We start from the raw sequence: 20012 nt of genomic DNA, 5'->3' as shown, positions 1-20012 counted from the left end.
TCCCTTCAAGTCTGTTTTAAAGCCTGTCAGTATGTCCTGATAGCTCATGAGCAAAGACCCTCTTGCTTGTGTGAGAAGCAGGAATCCCATCTGTCACAAACAGGTCTGGTGTTGTGCTGATATCCCCTTACCAAGAAAAATCAAATTCTGGCTGTGACCCCAACCATGGAGCTAAGTATTGCTAGACTGGGTCTGTCTGTTCCTGCAAGGATAGGGGAAAAAATGACCTGTGCTCCACATTTCCTGACCAGCCATTCCAAGGCACTGAAGTCCCTTGATCACCCTTGGACTGCATGTTGTGACTTCATCACCCCCAAGGTGGAAGAGCAATAAAGAGTAACATATAAGGGCTGTACCAGGCTGGGAAGTTTCCTGCTCATGTCCTTAACTTGGGCCCCAGGGAGGGAAGAGACTTCTCCTAAGAGGAAGGTCTGTCCAGCATTTTGGACCTTCTGTTGCCTTCAGAAAGGAGTCACACATAGCTATAGATAGAAGTGAAAAAAGGAACTATTGTCCTGTAATTAATTAAGCTTTGCTTCTGGGTGTATCCTGCTAAACTCAGTAGAGGAAGAATGTTTGCAAAAGAAGTTGGAGTAGTTGCAGGTTGGTTTAATTAAAGACCTGGAAAACGTGGCAACCATCAGCAAGATCCAGTCTGAACCAAGTGCACAGTTAACAGAAGTCAGTCTGATCATAACAGTTTTTACATAAAAAATCAAGTGAAATTAATAGAACACTGTCAGATAATTATTTAAGGTAATACCTGACCTAGGTAGACGGTCCAGAGTGCTGACCTCCCTACAGTAAGAAGTTAATGCAGCCCAACACCTAATCCTAGTCTATGATTATGTCATTTGTGTGCTGGAGAGTGTGAGGCAGTGTGTAGAGGGTAAGGAGCAGGGCTCAGTGGCTGGAGGTGGGTGGCTATCTGCCCTCCTGTCCCACGGTTCTGGAGCTGCCCGTGTGATGCTGCGTCCCTCTCCTGGCTCTGGGCAATCCTCTCCACAGGGCTCCTTCCTCCTCACTGCTCTCCTCAGAGCTGGAGCCCCCTGTGCCTGTTTCTGTGCCTGCTGGAGGCCATTCAGCAGGGCCCCCTGGGCAGGAGAGCTTCTCCTGGTGGCACTGGTGGCCGTGGGGAAGCCTCAGGCTCTGGTTGAAGAAGGCAGAAGCCATGCACTCGGCCGCAGCCTTGTCGCAGGCGCAGAGGAGCTTCTCGCACGTGCTCCAGCCAATGCCTGAGAGACAAGTTTCACAATTAGTGTTTGAAAGCTCTTTACCTTACTTCATGTACAATTTGCCACAGGTAGATGAGCTTTTAAAAATAAAGTTTTCAAATCTGCCGTGAGTTTTAGTCTCCAAAGTCACCATTAATTACCTAAACAAAAGCCTGACACCAAAGTGCTGGGCAGTGGAAGGTTCTACTGGCTTTAGTTGAATTTGTGAATGTAAATACACAAATAGCTGAATTCTGTCTGCAATTATAAAATGTCTGAATGGAATTTTCTCAGCCTGACCTGGTCACATACACAGCAGTGTAATAATCTCTGTCTCAACTAGGAAAAAAGTTCAGTTTTATAGTAAACATGGCTAATTTTTTGTCAACTATATATTTCTGTCTTCGTACTCAGCTCTAGCAGCTCTGTCTGTGTCATTCAGTCTATCATGTTGATACACTGTTATCAGGACATGAGAATTTCCTCTCACACAAGCTTACATTTTGGTGTGTGATCAAAACATACAACTTCAGATCTCAAATTTCTTTCTGCATTACATCCAAGTTTCTTCACTTGCTCCATACAGCAGTGATGAGAGAAGCAGCATCTAAAATGAACAGTAGATGTCAATGGAAAATATTCTTCCTGAATCACTGAATACTCACAATTATGTGTCTGTCTTTATTTTCAATGCCCATTAAAACTAAAAAATTCTAGTTTTCATACCCTGGAATTATTTTTTCCTATGAAGAACAAAAACCAACCCAAACTGTTCCTATTTTCTTCCTATACTTTTTCCTACTTTCACTTTCCTCTTCTTAATTCCTTTCATGTCATATGTTTAACAGGGGTGTGTTTTAAGACAGACACATAATTACAATTGTAACCATGACCTCTTTTGCCATGAGAAGTGTCTTCCAGTATACAAATCTTGGCTGGAAATTGGAAAACTGCATCATGACACCCAGATCATGCCATCATGTAATCCAGTTTTTCATGTGTGGGCTGTCTTGCTTGTGTGTGAGTTCTCTATTTAGACTGATGTGCCTCAACTGTTATAAACTTCCACAGAGAAAGGGATTTTTAGCTGTAAATACAACAATTCCAGAGCTGCTTTTATTTGTGGAATTCTCTGGGTTGCCCCTCATCATCAGCCATGCTGGCTCTTGGCTGCAGCTCTGACAGAACTGACTCTGACAGGACACTGTGCCCTGTTATTTCTTCTCTTTATAAGTCACTTTCCAAGCCACCTCTTAGCCAAGTTTCATTGTGACCCTTATCCTCATCTATTTGATGTACTCCTTCTGCTCTGCTTACCTCCCATTGTTCTCCTTTCTTATTTAAACTGAGTTAGTAAGTCCTCTCCAAAACATTGAAGCAACACTAGAATGTGGATTTATCACATTAAAGTATTTCATGTTTTATTTAAGTGGATTTTTTCCCCCAAAATGTGACTTGACTACTGCTACTTAACTACACAAGGCCCCAAAAATGATGTACTGATCTTCCTTGGTCCATGAGCACCACAATAACACCCACAGTAATGGCACACCTGTCCAGTGCATCGATGGGATCACCTCTCCCCTCTTGGCCACAATAGCAGCCATAAGACTCAAATTCCTCTGGGCATCTCTCAGTTAAACAGAACAGCATTTCTCCAAGCTGGGGCAGCTCCCTCTGCACTCTTCCACGTCCTCTCTCTTGCACAAAGGTCAGTCGCTCGCACACTACAAAGCAAAGTTGTACATCATGTTTTCACTGGTTGAGGGCTCTCTTGTGAAGATAAAAGTGTTTTCAGAGCTATCAGAAACTTTGAAGGACAACATTTTACCTTCTCTAAATTATTGCTTCAGTCCAAGAATTATGGCTCTTACAATACTGCTGAATGAGCAAGACAGCAAAAGGGCAAGGCAATATTTAAAGGGGAGAAAGATCCCTATGAAGATAAAACATACAAGTCAAATTGGACTGCAATGAGTATACTTAGCAGTCCTTTGTAATCTCTCATAAGTAAATTTTTCTTTTGGAATATTTAAACTCAGCTGACTATTCAGTGGTTTCTGTCTTGTTGTTTAGAAGATACAGTCCTAACCTCTTGTTCTTCCACAGTGATTGCTGTGACCATGACCATGTTTTGCTGAAGGAAAGCATACTTTTTGTTCTCATTTGAAATATAGTTCAATTTGAGTGATGGTGCCCCTAGACCAAATGCAGGAGTGATCTATTATAATGGCTGTTGTGCTGCTGAGGTTTTGGCATCACCAAATCCCAATCCTACTGTCTCTGTGGCTCCCTCTACTCATGAAGAACTGATATTGTGGTAATTATTCATAAGATTTGAAAGAACACAGTGTTCCATATCAGTAGAAGACATCAATGGGGCCTCTTTTGGGACTTTGCTGGGGAAAGGATGGAAGGGGCTGATGGTTGGACTGCAGGAGAAGGAGGGAGGGAAGGATGGAGGGAGGGCTTCTGTTCCCTCTGTATCCTCCTTTCTCCCATGAGTAATCCCATGAGTAATCCCCTCTGCAGATCTAGACTGTTTCCCTGCTCCTGTCAGGGTCAGTCCTGGGTTACTCTCTCCAACAGGAAATTCTACCCTTGTACCTCCTTGGGTCTTGACTCATTCATGTTAATTCACAGAATTAACCACAGGTTCAGACAATTGATCTCTGCCCTCTAAAAGCTGGTATTTTAAAATCAAATTTTCCAGTTTGGTGAAACATGGGGTTGATTCTTCCGCTCTTTTCCAGTTCCAGGACTGCTTGTGTCCTTTGGGAAGCCTAAAAAGATGGATAGGACAGTCCTTGAGTGTGGATTTATAGTTGTGGCAGGTCTGAAATGTCTTAGAATCTCTGAGCAGGAATTGGAACAGATTCAGAAATGGTGAGAGAAAGTCTGACTGACAAGACTGTGGCAAAAGGTCAGAATAAAGAGCAGGAAAATTCCTATTGCTGCTGCTGCTTGTAAAACAAAGTAACTTAAAGATTAAATTACTTCCAACAAACAAAAGCAGGGAGAAACATTCCCTGAGCTCATTTCAGTCACTGCACTAAATGAAAAAAGTGAACTTACAAGTTAATAGTAAGTAGTTTTTAAAGTGTGACTGACAGCATATTGGCAGAAGTGGTTAAAGTGGTGGAAGCTTTTGCAGATGTCTCCACCTCCTGTTCTTCTAAATACCAATACATGTTTGCTTATCTAACTGGCTTAAAATAACTATTATTTTATATGTAATACATACCTGCTTTTAATAAAGAGGTTGCTGAATATTTAATCAGATGTAATGGGGAAAAACCTCTTTATTTACCTTTTCCTGCAGGTCCCCTCTCAGACAGTCCCAGGTCCAGAGCCATTCCAGAGGAAGCTGTGCTCAGGCCACCCCTTGCAGGGCCTGTCTCTGGACATGACAAATGCATAGATTAAACTTGTGAAGGTAGAATAAACTCTTCTTTCAGGAGTGTGTCCAAAAAGTACATATTCTAAACTATTATCAACTGCAAATTTCTAAAATTTGTTAATTCTTAGTGGGAGGCTGTTTATTTCTGGTTAGTTAAGGTTTCCTTGTCAGGTGGCAGTGAGTTGACCTTTCCAGGACAGTCAATGTTATACATCCTGTATGTGAACTCCAGATTTAAGTAACAAAATAGTTTCATTCTGCATATCCATGAAAAGTGCTGACTCCTCAGATAGCTGGGAACAGAAATAGGTGAGTTCTCTAAATTATAAAAGGTGTAACTCATTTTTCACTTGCCTTTTCCTTTTGTCCTTGCAGGTGTGCCTGCAGGACTCTTGTTGGTGGGGACAATTTTGACTTGCATTGAGTTGCTGTCTCCTGGGAATGAGACTGGGGAGGTGGTTATCTCTTCCACTGGGCCCAAAGCTTCCATAAATCCATCTTCTTCTGAATAAGCAGAAAAAAGAAAGCAGAAGAAGAAACAGAAAATAAACAGTAAGATTTTAATTTTAGATAGTTGGTGAGAGTAATATCCTCAGGCAGAACGAGTGTGAATTGATGGTCATAGAGAAGGAATATCTAAGAGGAAAATTGGAAAAGCTGAGTGTCCACACTGATCATTTATTCACATCTCTTGCCTTTCAGAAGAAAGACCTGTGGTTAACTATGAACAGTTTAACTGCTGATTTTTTTATTTTTTATTTTTTAGTTCTTTATGTACTGAGACAAAGAGCTGTGCCAGGTGCTGAAAATCATACTGTTTGCTGCTTAGTCAGCTGCACTGAGAGATAAAGTACAGGTGAGATGTCATGAGATGTCATTTGCTAAGTAAATTGCTTTAAAGGTTATCCACCTGAAATTTCTAAAACTGAGAGTAACATCAGTGAAAGGAGGAAACATCAGTAAAAGGAGGAAATTATTTGACTGATGCAGACCTGGGTGACTGAAGGGTTATAACCCCAAGGAAATATTAATGGGAAAATAAATTGACAAATAATTGTTTGCAGGAGATTCTTCATCCCTAAAATTAAGTTTTGTTTTTAGATTATCTTTATTGTTGATCAGGAATGTTTTGTTGAATTTAGAGGTACTTAAATATTTTTCTTACTTTTTAAACCTTCTTATATATAAAATAATTTGTAAATGAAAACACTATTATTAAGTGGTCTCATTTTTTCTTAATGCCAATATGAACAATGTGGCATTTCACAAAATAAATACTTTGAAAATACTAATGAGCATGTATTTTCATACTTTTAAAGCTTTCCTTTTGAATTCTTTAGCTGAATTTATTAATTGGACTAAACTCAAATTCATTAAGCTTGTCCTTCTGATGTTCTAGTTATAGTATGTGTTGGAAATAACCTGTCACAGGATAAAAAAATAGATTAAAATAAATAAAAGTACTGCTAAGAACACAACAAAGCCCATGCAAGGTGTCAGAAAGGGATCAATAGTCACACACTGCTTTTGATAGCTCAGCAAGGTGCACATTTTATGCCACTTTGTTTGGCAGTGGAATGTTGAAATGGAAGTGATTCCTACTAGAGGTAAAAAAATAAAACCAGAGTTTGGGAAATTCTGCACTTAACTAAGAACAGATTATCACAAATAATCTCCTGGGGGCCATGCAGGCCTGCAACACAATACACAGATTTTCTGATACATTCAATTTAATGTAGGAGAGCATTTAGAGATGTTGACCAGTGCTTAGTCCAGTAATGCTGAATTCATTGAGGTGGGACATAGGGATATTGTTAGATGGTGTAGTCAGACCCAAAAAATGACTGCTTTCTCCTCTCCTTATGCAGTTTTCACTGACATTTTTCTGGTGGATTTCAGCCTGCCTGGATACTCCTTTCTACAACAAAAGGGGTCACAGGAAACTTCCAGATCTACCAAGGTGCTCCATTTTCAGCTGTACCTACTGGTGAGGCTGTGCTCAAAGCATGGATGCCTGTGAAAGCTGGAACAAGTTTTAGATTGGGAGAGAGTTCTATCAAATTGTCTATAATAAAGGAGGAGGCAAAATCAAAATGAACCCTTCTGGCAGCAGATGCTGAGAATGTAATTTACAGAAACAACCATTATGTCATAAAGCCTTATGTGAAGAGGCTTCCAGAAATACTTGGATGAGGAGTGCAAATGAGTGGCTGGAGGCAAGGAACAGCTAATGCTTCTCAGCCAGGTTTTATTGTCTGTGTATCTGCTATCTGACCCTGATCTAAATTTGATTCTCCAGCAGCTCTGTTGCTACCATGCACAGAATTTTAACTGTGACACTTTTAGATGATGAATTACTGTATCAGTCAAAGAAAGAGGAAAACTGAGGGTCACTGACCTTCTGTTGAGAGGATGGGGGGAGCAGGAGCTGTGCCTCTGTGGTCCCTTGAAGTAACTGTACAAAAAACAGAGGCATCGTGGTAGTGACCTGCCAGCTGAATTTCTGCCATGCATTTCTGAAATTACTTAAAGCATTATAAAGCTTAACCAAACAGCCTGGATTTATAAGGATGGTAATTAGGAGAAGCTAAGTGTTTTGCTGACAGGTGTGCAAGTCAGCAAAAGAAATATTATCCAGAAATCCTGTGCTAAAGATTTTTGACTGTGACACTATAGAGCTTCATAAATTAAAATCTATCTTCACCTGGAGTCAAGAGTGCCAAATTTGTCAACAAATGTTTAATGACTCTTACCTCTGGCTTTGGAAGTTCCCAGGACTATGTCACGGGGCTTAAAGGAAACCACTGTTGAAAATAGAAAATATAAGCTCAGGAAACACATTGCCAGCACTGTTATGAACAGTCAGGCTGCTGAGAAGAGCTTTTTCTGACAACAGGAAAATTCAGACGTATCATGGATAGACATTTCCCTGTTCTTCTCACTAGTTACAGACAAAGTGATACTGATAAATTAATCTCACTGCATGTGAATAATGTCCTTAGCACTAACACGGGATTTTTTGATTCCATGAAAGAAGCAGCATAAATATGACTGAATTAGGAAATCCAATATTTAGTCCATTTGACAGACAAATAGACTAAACAGGATTAGGTCTGGTATCCCAGTGTTGTGCATAGAAGGATGCCACATTCCTTGTGAACACTTGTGTTTGCCTGCACTGAAAGTCAGGTGTGAATGGGCAGCCATAAGTCCAAATAGCTCCTAACCTCTAATTTATTTCCTTATCTGATAAAATTATTCTCTCAGCTACCTTTTGATAAATTATAAACATAACATCAAATGATCTAAAAAATCATCTCCACATTTTTCTGTGTTGGGATTTTGTGATGTGAAGAATTGTTTGTCTTTGAATGAGTTTCTCAGTAATACCTAGTTTTGGTTAATGGAGCTTCCACAGTTGTCAATGTCAAAGCTTCTTTGGGCTTAAACAGGGAGAGAACTAGTTAAATAGTAAGTGGTTCTCCAAATGTTTCCTTCAAAGATTGATTAGGAATGTTTTCTCCGTTCTTTTTATCTTCCTAAAATTCCTAATACAGGTTTTTATTCCTTGGCAATACTTGGAACCATATGATGGACTGTGCCTCATTAAGGAGCAGGAGCAGTTGTTTCTTCAGGAAGTAGAAGATTGCCACAGAAGTGCAAATACAGATGCTCTCATTCCTTCAGGAGTTCTGCTTTCTATTACAAAGTGTCCCAGAAGCAGATGGAAAAACGTGAATTAACACTGCTGCTAGGTGAGAATGAAAAATATGGTAAAAAACTACTTTGCTAATACAGGAGAGATATGAAGGAACAGCCAGCACTTCTATTCAGCATAAAGCCATTTCAGGGACCTACACTTGTGCATATTCTGCTATTTAAAAATAAAAAACCAAAAAAAAAAAAACTAACAAATAAACCCACAAATCTTTAAATATCAGAAACATTAAAAAGGAAAAAAAAAAAGGAAAAAAATTCCATGTGCTTTTCATTATTCCAGATTCATACTTGGGACAATGGCACATACAGACGAGCATACTAAAGCTTGAAATCAGGTTCTTAGGTTCTCAAAAAAATCCAGCTTTCCACCTCTCCCCATGCAAGCTGGTCCAGTGGAAAATGTCCCTGCCCACAGCAGGAGGTTTGGAATGAGATTATTTTTAAGGTCCCTTTCAAAACAAACTACTCTGAGATTTTCTGGGTTAAGCTGTGGCCTGGTTGCACACATCTAGTGCATGTTGCTTGTGTGCTTGGCAGATATGGGGTATATGGGGTCTGTGAACTGAGAATCATAGAATTGTTAAGATAGGAAGAGACCTTCAGATGACCCCATCCAGCTGTGAGCCCAGCACTGTCCCTGTAACCCCTGAACCACATCACTCAGCACTAGATCCAGACATCTCTTCAACACCTCCAGGGGTGGTGACTCCACCACCTCCCTGGGCAGCCTATTCCAATGTCTGAGCACCTGAACAGTGAAAAAAAATCTTTCTAATATCTAATCTGGACCTCCCCTGTCTCATCTTAAGAACATTTTCTCTGATTGTTTCCCTGCAGGCACAGTAGAGATCAACCCTCATGTCACTACACCCCTGTCAGGTGGCTGTAGAGAGCAGTGAGGTCTCCCTGAGCCTGCTCTTCTGGAGACTGAACAAACCCATCTGCCTCAGCCACTCCTCATAAGAAATGTTCTCTAGCCCTCTCACGAGCATTCTTGCCCTTTTCTGGACACACTCCATGTTCTTTTTAAAATGAGGGACCTGGAACAGAGCACAGCACTTGAAGTGCAGCCTGATGATGCAGAGGAGTGATCACTGCCCTGGTCCTGCTGGTCACACTATTGCTGCCATTGGCCTTCTGGGCCACCTGGGCACACTCTGGCTCCTATTGAGGCAACTGTGGACCAGCACCCCAGTCCATTTTCCAAACAGCTCTGATGCCACTCCTCCCATAACAGCAGTGTGCCTTTGCTTGTGATGGAGCCACAAAAAAAGAGTGCAGCAGCTGAACTGGGTAATAGTCCAAGACTGGTTGCCCTCTCTACTTCATATCTTGGCCCTCTCATACAAGGTCCCCTCTCAGAGCTACCAAGGCCTTTGGGTGCTTCTGCAGCAGTGAGGTTTTGCAAGTACCCACTCCTCATAAGACAACCATTGATTTTAGAAAAAAAAAAAAAAAAAAGACTCTTGTAAGAACCACTTGGTCTTGTGAGGATGGATCTTTTCATTACAAGTAAATAAATCAGGTGGCCTTTGGCACAAACCATTCTCAGAATTTCCTTGTGCTACTGCTTGATCTTAATTAATTCAGTATCTTTTAAAGACAAGAAGTATGCAATTGGCTATGGGTCCAGTGGTTGGCACCCACAGAGGGAATCTCTGCCAAACAGCTCACCTGCTCCAACCTGAATTCCCAGAGAAAAAAGGCTGTTTTGATGAAAACAGCTTTTGCTGTAATGTTCATTCTCAGCCCTTGTACTGTAAACACCAATTAAACATATTACATGCACAAATTGAAAAATTGCATCTTCCCATTCAATCTTGAACTCCATCACCAAAACATTACACCTAATTTTACATCAGTCTTTCTAGAAGGTCAGAAAGAAAGCAAACATGGTGAAGGTGAAAGCAGGACTTTTTTCACTCTGTCACAAACCTTCTTCCACAGATGCAGTCACAGCCTGTGTTTCATCAGTCCCTTGATAAACCAACTCTGCAAAAAAAAAAGTTTTATTCCAGAAACTCATGGCTTAGGTGCTCCTTTGCACCATGGAATAACATGATCAGAGTCATCAAAAGGGAACTTATTTCTAAATAGTAATATGCTTACAGCAACAGTATTAAAATATTGCTTTGCTATTTATACCCTGCTGATACTAAATTCTATTGAGCTACATGCAGTATAATAATAAAAAATATAAACCCAAGAAGTTTCAACCCTAACAAGAGGAATTGGCTAGCAGTCAGCATTCTTTAAATTCCCATTTCTGCAGCTTATTTTTCTGAGTATAGGTTGGTCTCAATTTAATACATTTCAGACAAGGAATTACAGAAGTGACCTACCCTCCATGTGGTGTATTGTCAGCTCTCTTTTGCTGGTTGTTTCTGAAAGAGAAAAGTCTCTAATAAAGTGTGAGGAGATTTTTTCATTATTTGATATGAATAGTACAAATCAGGAGTCCATTGAATATATTCCTATTAAATCAAAGATTTAGTCAAATACATGCCCATTTCACTCTTTTTTTTTTTCTCTGTAATGAACAACTTACCAAAATCCTTTGCCTATGGATTCATCAGATAGGGGTTTGTTTTTTTCCAAATTCAAAACTGGACCAAGCAGCTACACAGAAGGTTCATAACATGAGTGAACATTAAATGAAAATGTTTCATTCAAAGTTGCTTTTTTTTTCCCCATCAAGAAATATAATCAAGAACCTAAAATTAGCAGAGGCATCCAGTGAACTAAACTTCAATTTATCTTTATCAGCAGTGACAAAATCAGCATGATCTTCCTGTTAGCACCAATTTCCCCTTTATTTTTAGTGTGTTGGATGTACCAGACTGTACATTAGAGACATCTGATCCCAGTGAAACATTACTGTCTTTAAAAAAGACAACCACCTGGCTTTGTTGCAAACCTTCCTGGGGCATTTTCTTTTCCCTTATGCATTCAGGAAGGCATGCACACATCCAGGGTGTGATGCAGGTGTGTGTGTCTGTCCTTAGCACTGGAGGCTGTGACTGTGAGCCAAAGTATTAGGAAAGCTAAACCTGCTTTTTCACATCTCCCTCAGCTTGGGAGCCCAGAGGTCCTGCCATGCTCTGATTGCTGTCCATATGAATGAAGTTTTTAATCCAGGCCTGCTCCCAGGGCAGGCATTTGGTCTTGCCAGGCTGTAATTTCAGCTACAGAGCATGGATCAGTGTGTGAGCATGGGGATAAACATCCCCTTCATCCATAGCAGGGATTTTTCCTTCCAGAATAGAAACCAAGTAACTGAACAGAGTAAGCCTATTTTTTGTTTTTCCACACAGTTTGTGAATGGTTGAAGGGAAGATTTAGGTTAGCAATATTTTCAGCATTTCCTGTTAGTGACCTCGTCACAAGCATCACTCATTCATTCCAGGTGACAGACCTTCCTGAAGAAAAAAAATTCACATCTAACTGGAATTTCCCTCTTGCAGTTGTGTTCCTTGCCTCTTTTCCTGTCTCTCTGCACCTTCAGGAAGAGTCTGGCTCCATCTTCTCTCCACACCCCACTTGGTATTGAGAAGAGCAAAAAGATCTCCCCCAAGCCTTCTCCTGTTTCCTCATGGGCTCCAGCCCCTTTCCCCATCTCTCCTGGCCCTGCTCCAGGACAGCAATCAGTCTGCCACCACCTTGTCTCCTGGTGTTCACCCAAGTAGCAGTAAATGGACAGGACACATGAAACAGAGACCAGATTTATGGCAGGAAAGCACCCAGCTCCTGCTTCATTCTCGCTGGGTCACATTTGATGCCAGCAGAAAATCTGGCAGGAAGGGGCAGTCAATCAGATCCCTGTTGTTACCTGTAACTGGAGATGGGCAGGAGGAGACATCCAGCCCATTCAAGGAGGAGTTAATCTGTGCATTCAGCAAGCATTCAATGGCATCTTTGTCACAGGTGCAGAGGAACAGTTCACAGGGATCCACAGACTCTGCAAATAAAATTCCAAACAAGGCAATATTGAAAAATCTTTTCCACCTGTTTTTTCCTCCCTGTAAGGTTTGTGTCTATATTTTGTTAGTGCAAACCTGTTTATACTGTGCAAAAATGGTTTTAATTTGAAAAAAAGAAATGGAAATTGGATCAGGTTGTTGCTTAAATGGGATGTGAGGGTATTAGTTTGGGGATTCTGCTCCTCTTTGTTGGTATCCTCAAACCATGTTCTAGCATGGTCTTTTCTGAGAGCCAATACTTACAAAAAATTATATTACGTGTTATTAGGCATTAAAGAACCCCACTGCACTCTTGCCAGGCCTGTAGCAGCATTGCATGGAATTGCTCCTGTTACACAATCTCTGCCCTCACTGGTGATAGTGCTGGAGCTGAGGAGTGTGTGTGACCCTCTGAACAAAGAGTTCAATCCCTCAAAGTGCAGAAAAATCAGGCCTTGATGCCTCAGAAGAAGATTGTTTTTCAGGTCTCTCCTCAACATCTGTTGTATTTCTGATGTGTGGATACATCTCAAGCAAGTCTTTGTGGTCCTGCAAAGTAAGGGAAACCCCAGGAAGAGGCTGCCTGTTGGGGGAGCTCTGGGAAGTGGAGGTGGTTTCTGATTGATTTGTCTGTGACTTTTGGGAGGTAGACCAGAATGAACTGGTTGCAGTGAGGCTCCAGTGCTAAGCTCTTTTGACAGATCAGTCTCACCACAGGTCAGGTTTTTAGTGGAGCAGCTGACATCTGCAGCAATCTTTGATGGGTCCCACGTGCACTCCATCTCCAGCGCCTCCTCGTAGCATTTGCGGTGCTGAAAACAGCATCTTAAAAAGGAGATAACACAAAGAGCTGTCTTAACTTGGAGCCAGTCCTGCTCCAGCCTTTCTCCCTCTGGATTTGGAGAACTACAAATGGAGGGTTAATGGCTCTGCAATGTGAATTCCTGTGTCTCACTGAGACTCTATAAATACACACGATTTTATCCTCTATTTTTTTGTACTTCTATCCAACAATCACAACTGAAATGCATCATTTAGCCATGGGAAAGAGCCACAAAATATTTTTCTCACACTGGAATAAAAGTTTTCTCCTGCCACTATACAACATAGGCAGTCAGAAACCTTGTGTTTTCCTGCACTCCTGCTGTCCTACCAACATCAAATTGCCTACAGGGCCACTTAAGCTTTGAACAGGAATAAAAAAAATCAGCTGAACCAACAAGTTCTTCTTCACTTCTCTCTTCAGCTCTTTGTACAGATAAATCATCTACACAACATCTCTGTGCACTGACATCAGCTGTAAATGAAAACCAATGAAACTGTCATTGTTTAACCCAGGTAAAATTGTTACATAGATTAAAGGGTCTTGCTCTTAGATTCAGATTTTAATACCTCATTTCAGAGAAATTGACTCAAAACACAGCTCTGTTATTGACTTGCATCAATATTGGACAATGCTGAAGGCAAGGATAACACAAACATCCAAACCCAGCATCTGCTGCCAGGAAGGCTGACACCTGCTCCTTGCCAGGCTCCCTTTTAGGAAGCTCTTCTGGGCTACACAGGCACTTTTCCACCTCCTACATTTGGAAAGAATTTAATATTTAAAATCACTGACTGTCTTAATAAATAATGATCACAATATTTAATTTGTCTTCACAACCAGAGAAGGAGTCCAAGGGAATGCATGCAAAAAAAAAGTGAGGGCAAATAGCATTCAGCAGAAAGGCCTGATGGCTCCTCTGCACCACAAATTCTACTGTGCCTTGTTCCAGAGATGAGGCTGAAATCTGTGAGCTCCATCAGGAACAGGGTTTTGAACACCTAACTGGGGATGTCTCAACACTTTCCTGACTCTACCTGATGTCTAGTGAGGTATTAGCATCTGAAAGCTCCTCTAAGAGCATAAAGTCTAACACAACTCTCTGCACTTCTTGTTTGTTTAGAGATACATAATTACATCAACATTTGCTGCAACAGTTAATCAAAAAATTTCTTAATTTCCCTTTGCAAGCAGGACATTTTAAGATATGAATTACTTTCTGGGCCTGCTTCTCTTTCACAAGGTCTGTGAAGGCAAACTTGGCTTTTAGTTTAGGTATGACAATGAGCTGCTCTGGGAAATGGGAAAAGGTTGGTCTTACAGGCACTAGTACTTTCCAATGCCTTAAAAACCTGCTGTGAGGCACTGAGCCCTTTTCTGTGGAGCAGAGATGGCACAGAAAAGCCCCAAGATTTGTAAAAAGTAGTTTCTAAGGAATAAAATCAGTGAAAAAAATTGCAACACTATGAGAACTGTCCCTGGGAAAGACGTGCAAGCCACTGGTTTGGAGGCTCCCTTGAACCAAGAGCTCATCTCTGTCAGTGGCAAAGCAATAATCAGTCTCTGTTTGCTGCACACAGCAGTAGGAATTCTGTGCTGATAGGGAAACCTCACCCCAGGGCTGCAAAACAATTTGTAAATACAAACTGGCTGTGTGGGTGACTCTCAGGACAAACCTGCTGATGGATGTTTCTGCACTTTCTGGGTTTGTGCTGCTCTGCATTAAAATGAAGCTGAGTGAAGCAAAAGCCCAGGTGCTCAGCTCTTGGGTATCAATCCATTGAACTGACTCAAGCTCCTGTTTCAAGATGTCATCAAAATTGTTCAGAAAAGCTTTTACAGAGAAGTCCCATGGCTTTTTTCCAATAGCAGGGTTAGATCTCCATTTTCCCAGCCATCCCATGCTGCAGAGTGGATGGATTAATTTCCACCTATCTATAGGCTTAGCCCTTTCTGAGCCATTGCTGTCTTCACTCAGGGAATTAATACATTACATTGTTGGAAAACTCATTTTCTTCACAGACATGGATGTATCTTGATTCTCTTTGAATTTCCTTTCACATCTCCTGCTGATAAAATTGAACAACTATTTGATTGTCCTGGCCTGAAGTTATATTTTCTCTCACTAGAGACAGATGTTGTGGGTCTTATTTATACCCAAATACATCTATCTTTTTATTAGTGCTTTTACATCATTTATACAGGTGTTATACTTTGGCTAATCAGGCCATGAGGGTATTTATTGCCAGTCAGGATAGAAAATATCTCATGGACATGACTTACTCATCAGCTTCATCCACGGGGAGCCCTTCCATCTCAAACCGGCAAGAGCAACCGTAGTCTTCAAAATCCCTGGGACAAAACCCAGTAACACACTTCATTTTGTTCACAAAGTTGAGAAGGGCAGGGAAGTTAGTGAAGATGGACTGTATCCAGGTGAAGTGAGAGCCCAGACAGTCTGGAAAGAGAGCAGCCATGAAACACCTGGTAAGGGGAGGTTAGGCAGGTGTGGGTCACACACAGATGATGTTTGCATGAACACGGAGCCCAGACAAGGCAGGGACATTGGGCAGTGCTTGACACTCAGCAGTGTTTAGTGTTACAGGGGTTTTTGGGGAGATCTGTCTGCACAAAGATCCCTGTTTCATCTTAGTAAATATATAAAAACAAACCCACAGGATTTCTGTTCAGTGCTCAAGTACAGCTGGAGCAGGTACGTACCAAAAAATAATGCAACACTTTCCACATTTTGAAAGACTCCGTTGAAGAGTGTGGCATTGTCTAAATGAAAAAATAAACAGACCATGCTTACTTTAAAAAAATAAATGACAATAACTGTCCCCAGACTTCCCCTGGTCTCACTTCAGTTATTAAGCCACTTTGGGATGAGTTCCTAGCTATTTGCTCACACTTCCCTGTGGTGCTTCTGCAGTACAAGGATTCCCACTGCCATGCAATATTGCAGAAAGTAAAGCTTAAACCTTTCTTACTTAAGATTCTTTCAGGTGTGTTAAGCAGCTCTGGCAGGAATGCTGGCGGCTCCAGTTCTTGGCCACCTACCTCAGCAAATAAATTTGAGAAGAGAAAGATTTAAAAGTAAAAAAAGAAAAAAAAATAAGTGCCAAAAAAAACAAATCCCAAAAGATCACAACAAATCAGCAACATATATTTCATTATGACATTCTGAATATCTTCCTATACTGGTAAGCCAAATTATCAAAGACATGAAGTACTTGCTCAGCTCCACCCCACCCTGGGAAGGCCACAATTGTACTGGTGTGTACTGGTGTGTCCTGGTGTGTACTGGTGTGTACTGGTGTCTATTGGTAATTCACATCCACTTTAGCTCAAAACCCATTCTCTGTTAAACAGCTATTGCTGCTGAGGATGAGCTAACCCTTGTCTTCCTGGTTTCATCTGAACATTTGTCCCCTTACTGGGACAAATTAGTAGAATTATATAAAATTTATTTAGTGCTCACCTATGTCCCAAATACTCTGCAACCTGTGCTATAATGAGTTATTTAGCAGGGTTATTTGAAGTGCTTTGTTTTTTCTGAGTCCATCTTGGCTATTGCCTTATTGGCTCATTGTCTCTCTTCCTATAACTCTTTATATTTTAAATTAATTATCTCCTCTTCCTTTTGAAGATGACATGGTAGATTTGGAGTATTTTCAACACTTCATTTTTTTTTTGTGTTGGCCAAGTCCTGAATTAGAGTAAAATGTAATATTCTCTCCCTTCCCGGTTTTTGATCTGTTGTTTACCTCTGCATGATTTCAGAAGGCAGTGCATTACTTGGGATTTATCTAACCTTGGCTTTTTTAAAAAATTTAGTAAGTAAAGGGTATTTACTGTCTCAAGAATAAAGATACTTAAAACAAAAAAGTCCATAATTTCAAATTCATGGCATAATTTATGTCTCAGAATAAGTGGCATTAGGAAAGCTGTCCTTTTTCTTTATAAAAATTGTGGGAAAGAGCTGACAGTTGTCTTGCTCATCTGTTACATTTTCCTGCAATAAATATAGGTGCAAAAGAGTAAAAAAGGGTAATGGGGCTTTTAGATAGGAGGCTTAACTCTGTATTTAGCAAAGGATTAGAAAAATAGGATTTTTTTTTTTTCTGATCATATATAAGTGCCTTCTCAGCATGTCCACAACTTTTGTGGTGTGAACAAGATTTTCATGGTAACAGTCATATGATCCCAGCAATTAATTTCTCAAGGTCAGTTGCAGAATATGGATATAGGATTGAGGATTGAGTGAGTCAGAAAAAGGTGCTTCCTCTAGTATTATTTTTTTTTCCTGAAATTCTTGGTCACAATGAGAAGCTTTTAGATAAAGAGTAATCCATCAGAAGTGTCCCTCTCTGCAGAGGACTAAGGGGAGCAGATTGCTTTCCACAAACCAGAAAAAGTCTCCCAATAAAGGCTGATCTTTTCACAGAACAAGTCTTTTGAAAACTTCATGACCATGAGGAATTCAGCTTCAGGTGAAATAATGGCATGCCTTGCAAAAACCAGCATTTAATGCTATCTACAAATATATGTGTGTGTATATATATATATATATATATATATATATATATATATATATATATATACATGCTTGCTAAAGAAAAACTAACCTTTATTTTCTGGCTTAAACCCTGTATTTCCTCTGCAATGACCTGGCCCAGGTTCTGTCAAGTGCAGCTGGAGCCACTGCAGAACACCACGACTCAAACTAATACTCAATACTAAAGTATTGATGAACAGCCATTTATCATTTGGTCCTTTCAGCAAAATGTTTGGAAAATGAAAATCCAAATCCCATAGAGTTGAAATGCATCAGAGGAGAAAATTGACAAAGCCATGCTCCAGGGGGGCTGGAAGCTGTGATTGCTCCACTATCCTTCACTTGCAATTAGTTCTTCTGAGCAAACTGAACAGTGTACACCCAATTAACACATAAATGTTTGAAATCCCTCTGGAGAGGAATGTCTGCTCAGCAATTTGGTAAATCATTGGCTCTTCTAATCCTCTCATTACAGACAAAAATACTTCTAATTGTCACCAAGTCGAGATCAATGAATCAATGTTTGCTAACAAGATTGCTTACTTTTGTTTAAATTGGGGTGGGGAGGAACAAGGAGAAAATACTTTCTGGAGTAATCTCCTGTTTTGGTATCATGCATTTGGAACTACTGTTTTTATGCTATTCTCTATAGAAGCAGTGGAAGTTTTCACTACAAAAATCAATCCTCCAGAAAACCCTGGGGATGCCAACTTGTCTTATCTCTCTTTAAAACCTGTTGAAAATTTCAGTACATTTTGAGAAGACTTGTATGATACATCAGCTCTTGGGTTTTCCCATTGTGCACCTTATCCATGGAATTTCTTTTGATGTTCAGTTACATATAAAGTTGTTTCTGGACTGCATATGTGATTTTCCCACCTGACAACAGTTTTCTGAAATTTTGTCCAAAAAAATCCCATCAAAAAACATTATTGCACCCTCAGTTGTCTTTTTCAGCCATGGCTCACTAAAATGTCCTAATGCAGGGCATGGATGTACTCATTATAATCCTTGGGAAGCAAAAATCTTGACTGTGCCAGAAAAAGTCAGGGTGCAGCAAACCCAAACTATTTGATTTATTCAAGGTAAATCACATCAGTTCTTCTCAAAGATGCTGTTTCATGCACAGATATTTGCTTCAATCTCAAAGCAGAGATGAGCAGAATAAATCCCACAGAAATATTCATCAATAATCCTCCCCAAACCTAAACATGGTAAGACTTTAAATCTTCATGTTCTGATTGTATTTGGCTAGGGGGAAAGAATCCAAACACTGTTCACAGCCTTTTAAAGTTTGGGGGAATTTGTCTTCAAATGTTTTGTCAGCAAAATGTACAAATGTGCAGATATTTTTGAGTGCACTATCAATATAAAAAAAATATTTTTTTAAAATAAACAAATATTGCAGGTGTTTTGGCATTCCACAGTTACTGCAGTGGGAAATGTGAACATTCTCTCTTATTTCTTTCTACATAGTAGGAGCCTTAAGGTTCAGCTTCATCATTTTAGCTTATATGTTTTGTGTTAGACCTGTTTCTTTTTTGAATTGCAATGTAAGCAACCCCTCAGAAGAGAAGCAACTGGTGAAGCTGATGAAGGTCAGTGAAGAATTTTTGTATGCTGGATGCTGAGTTTTCTCTTCCCTTTAGAAATATCCCTATGGATTAACCAGAAATGGTGATAGACTTTCTAAGAGTCCTTCTCTTCGCTTGCACATCATCTTACTGACATTCCTACACAGTGCAGAGACTGCAGAAATTTGAGATGTTTGCCCATCCCTGATGCTGGGAAGTTCATTCACTCATGACAATAAAATCTAAAGAGTTAAATGAAGAAAGATCCCTATTCATCCTAAAATTCAAAAGAGGAGGACATGGGCTGTATTTCAGAATGTAATGAATGGTTTGGACAATTAAGACATTACAAATGTATTTAATAAGTCGAATCTCTTTTTATGAAATGTATGAATTTGGAGTCTTTATGACTTAAATAAGGACAAAATGTTAGCAAAAAGAAGTTGCAATTTTTTTGTTGTATTTTAAACCACACTACATGTTTTGTTGCTTCACTACAAGTCCTGAGAAAAATATTTTGTAAGTATTTCATAAAGAAACACCTTCAAGTGCATTTGTGTATTGAACACTAAAATTTGAGGAGAGGAGATGTGTTTCTAAGAGATTGTTTCCAAATGCTCATACTTCAAATAGTATTTTGACATAATGTCAAATAATCATAAAAATACATTGCCACTTACCACTGTACACCACCATGGACATAGACATCAGCAGAATTACAATCATTTTTTGTTTAATCCAAAGACAAGAAAAAAGTCACACAG

At 40.0% G+C, this 20012-nt stretch overlaps 1 protein-coding gene across 1 annotated transcript; it reads right to left on the bottom strand.

Annotated features, from left to right (window-relative positions):
* Nucleotides 1-916: 916 nt before the first annotated feature.
* On the bottom strand, nucleotides 917-16296 carry OC90 (otoconin 90). Its single transcript, XM_079299574.1, has 10 exons — nucleotides 15400-16296; nucleotides 13006-13118; nucleotides 12164-12292; nucleotides 10270-10326; nucleotides 7368-7418; nucleotides 4969-5118; nucleotides 4525-4614; nucleotides 2767-2953; nucleotides 1715-1821; nucleotides 917-1235 (listed from the first exon to the last, which is right to left on the bottom strand). The coding sequence occupies exons 1-10, from the start codon at nucleotides 15591-15593 to the stop codon at nucleotides 925-927; spliced, it is 1389 nt and encodes a 462-aa protein (XP_079155700.1). The 5' UTR covers nucleotides 15594-16296; the 3' UTR covers nucleotides 917-924.
* Nucleotides 16297-20012: the final 3716 nt, after the last annotated feature.

The sequence above is a fragment of the Erithacus rubecula genome, assembly GCF_903797595.1.
Source record: "Erithacus rubecula genome assembly, chromosome: 3".
Classification (NCBI taxonomy): domain Eukaryota; kingdom Metazoa; phylum Chordata; class Aves; order Passeriformes; family Muscicapidae; genus Erithacus; species Erithacus rubecula.
The sequence above is the reverse complement of the archived record's forward strand: the minus strand, read 5'-3'. Positions and strand labels throughout refer to the sequence as shown.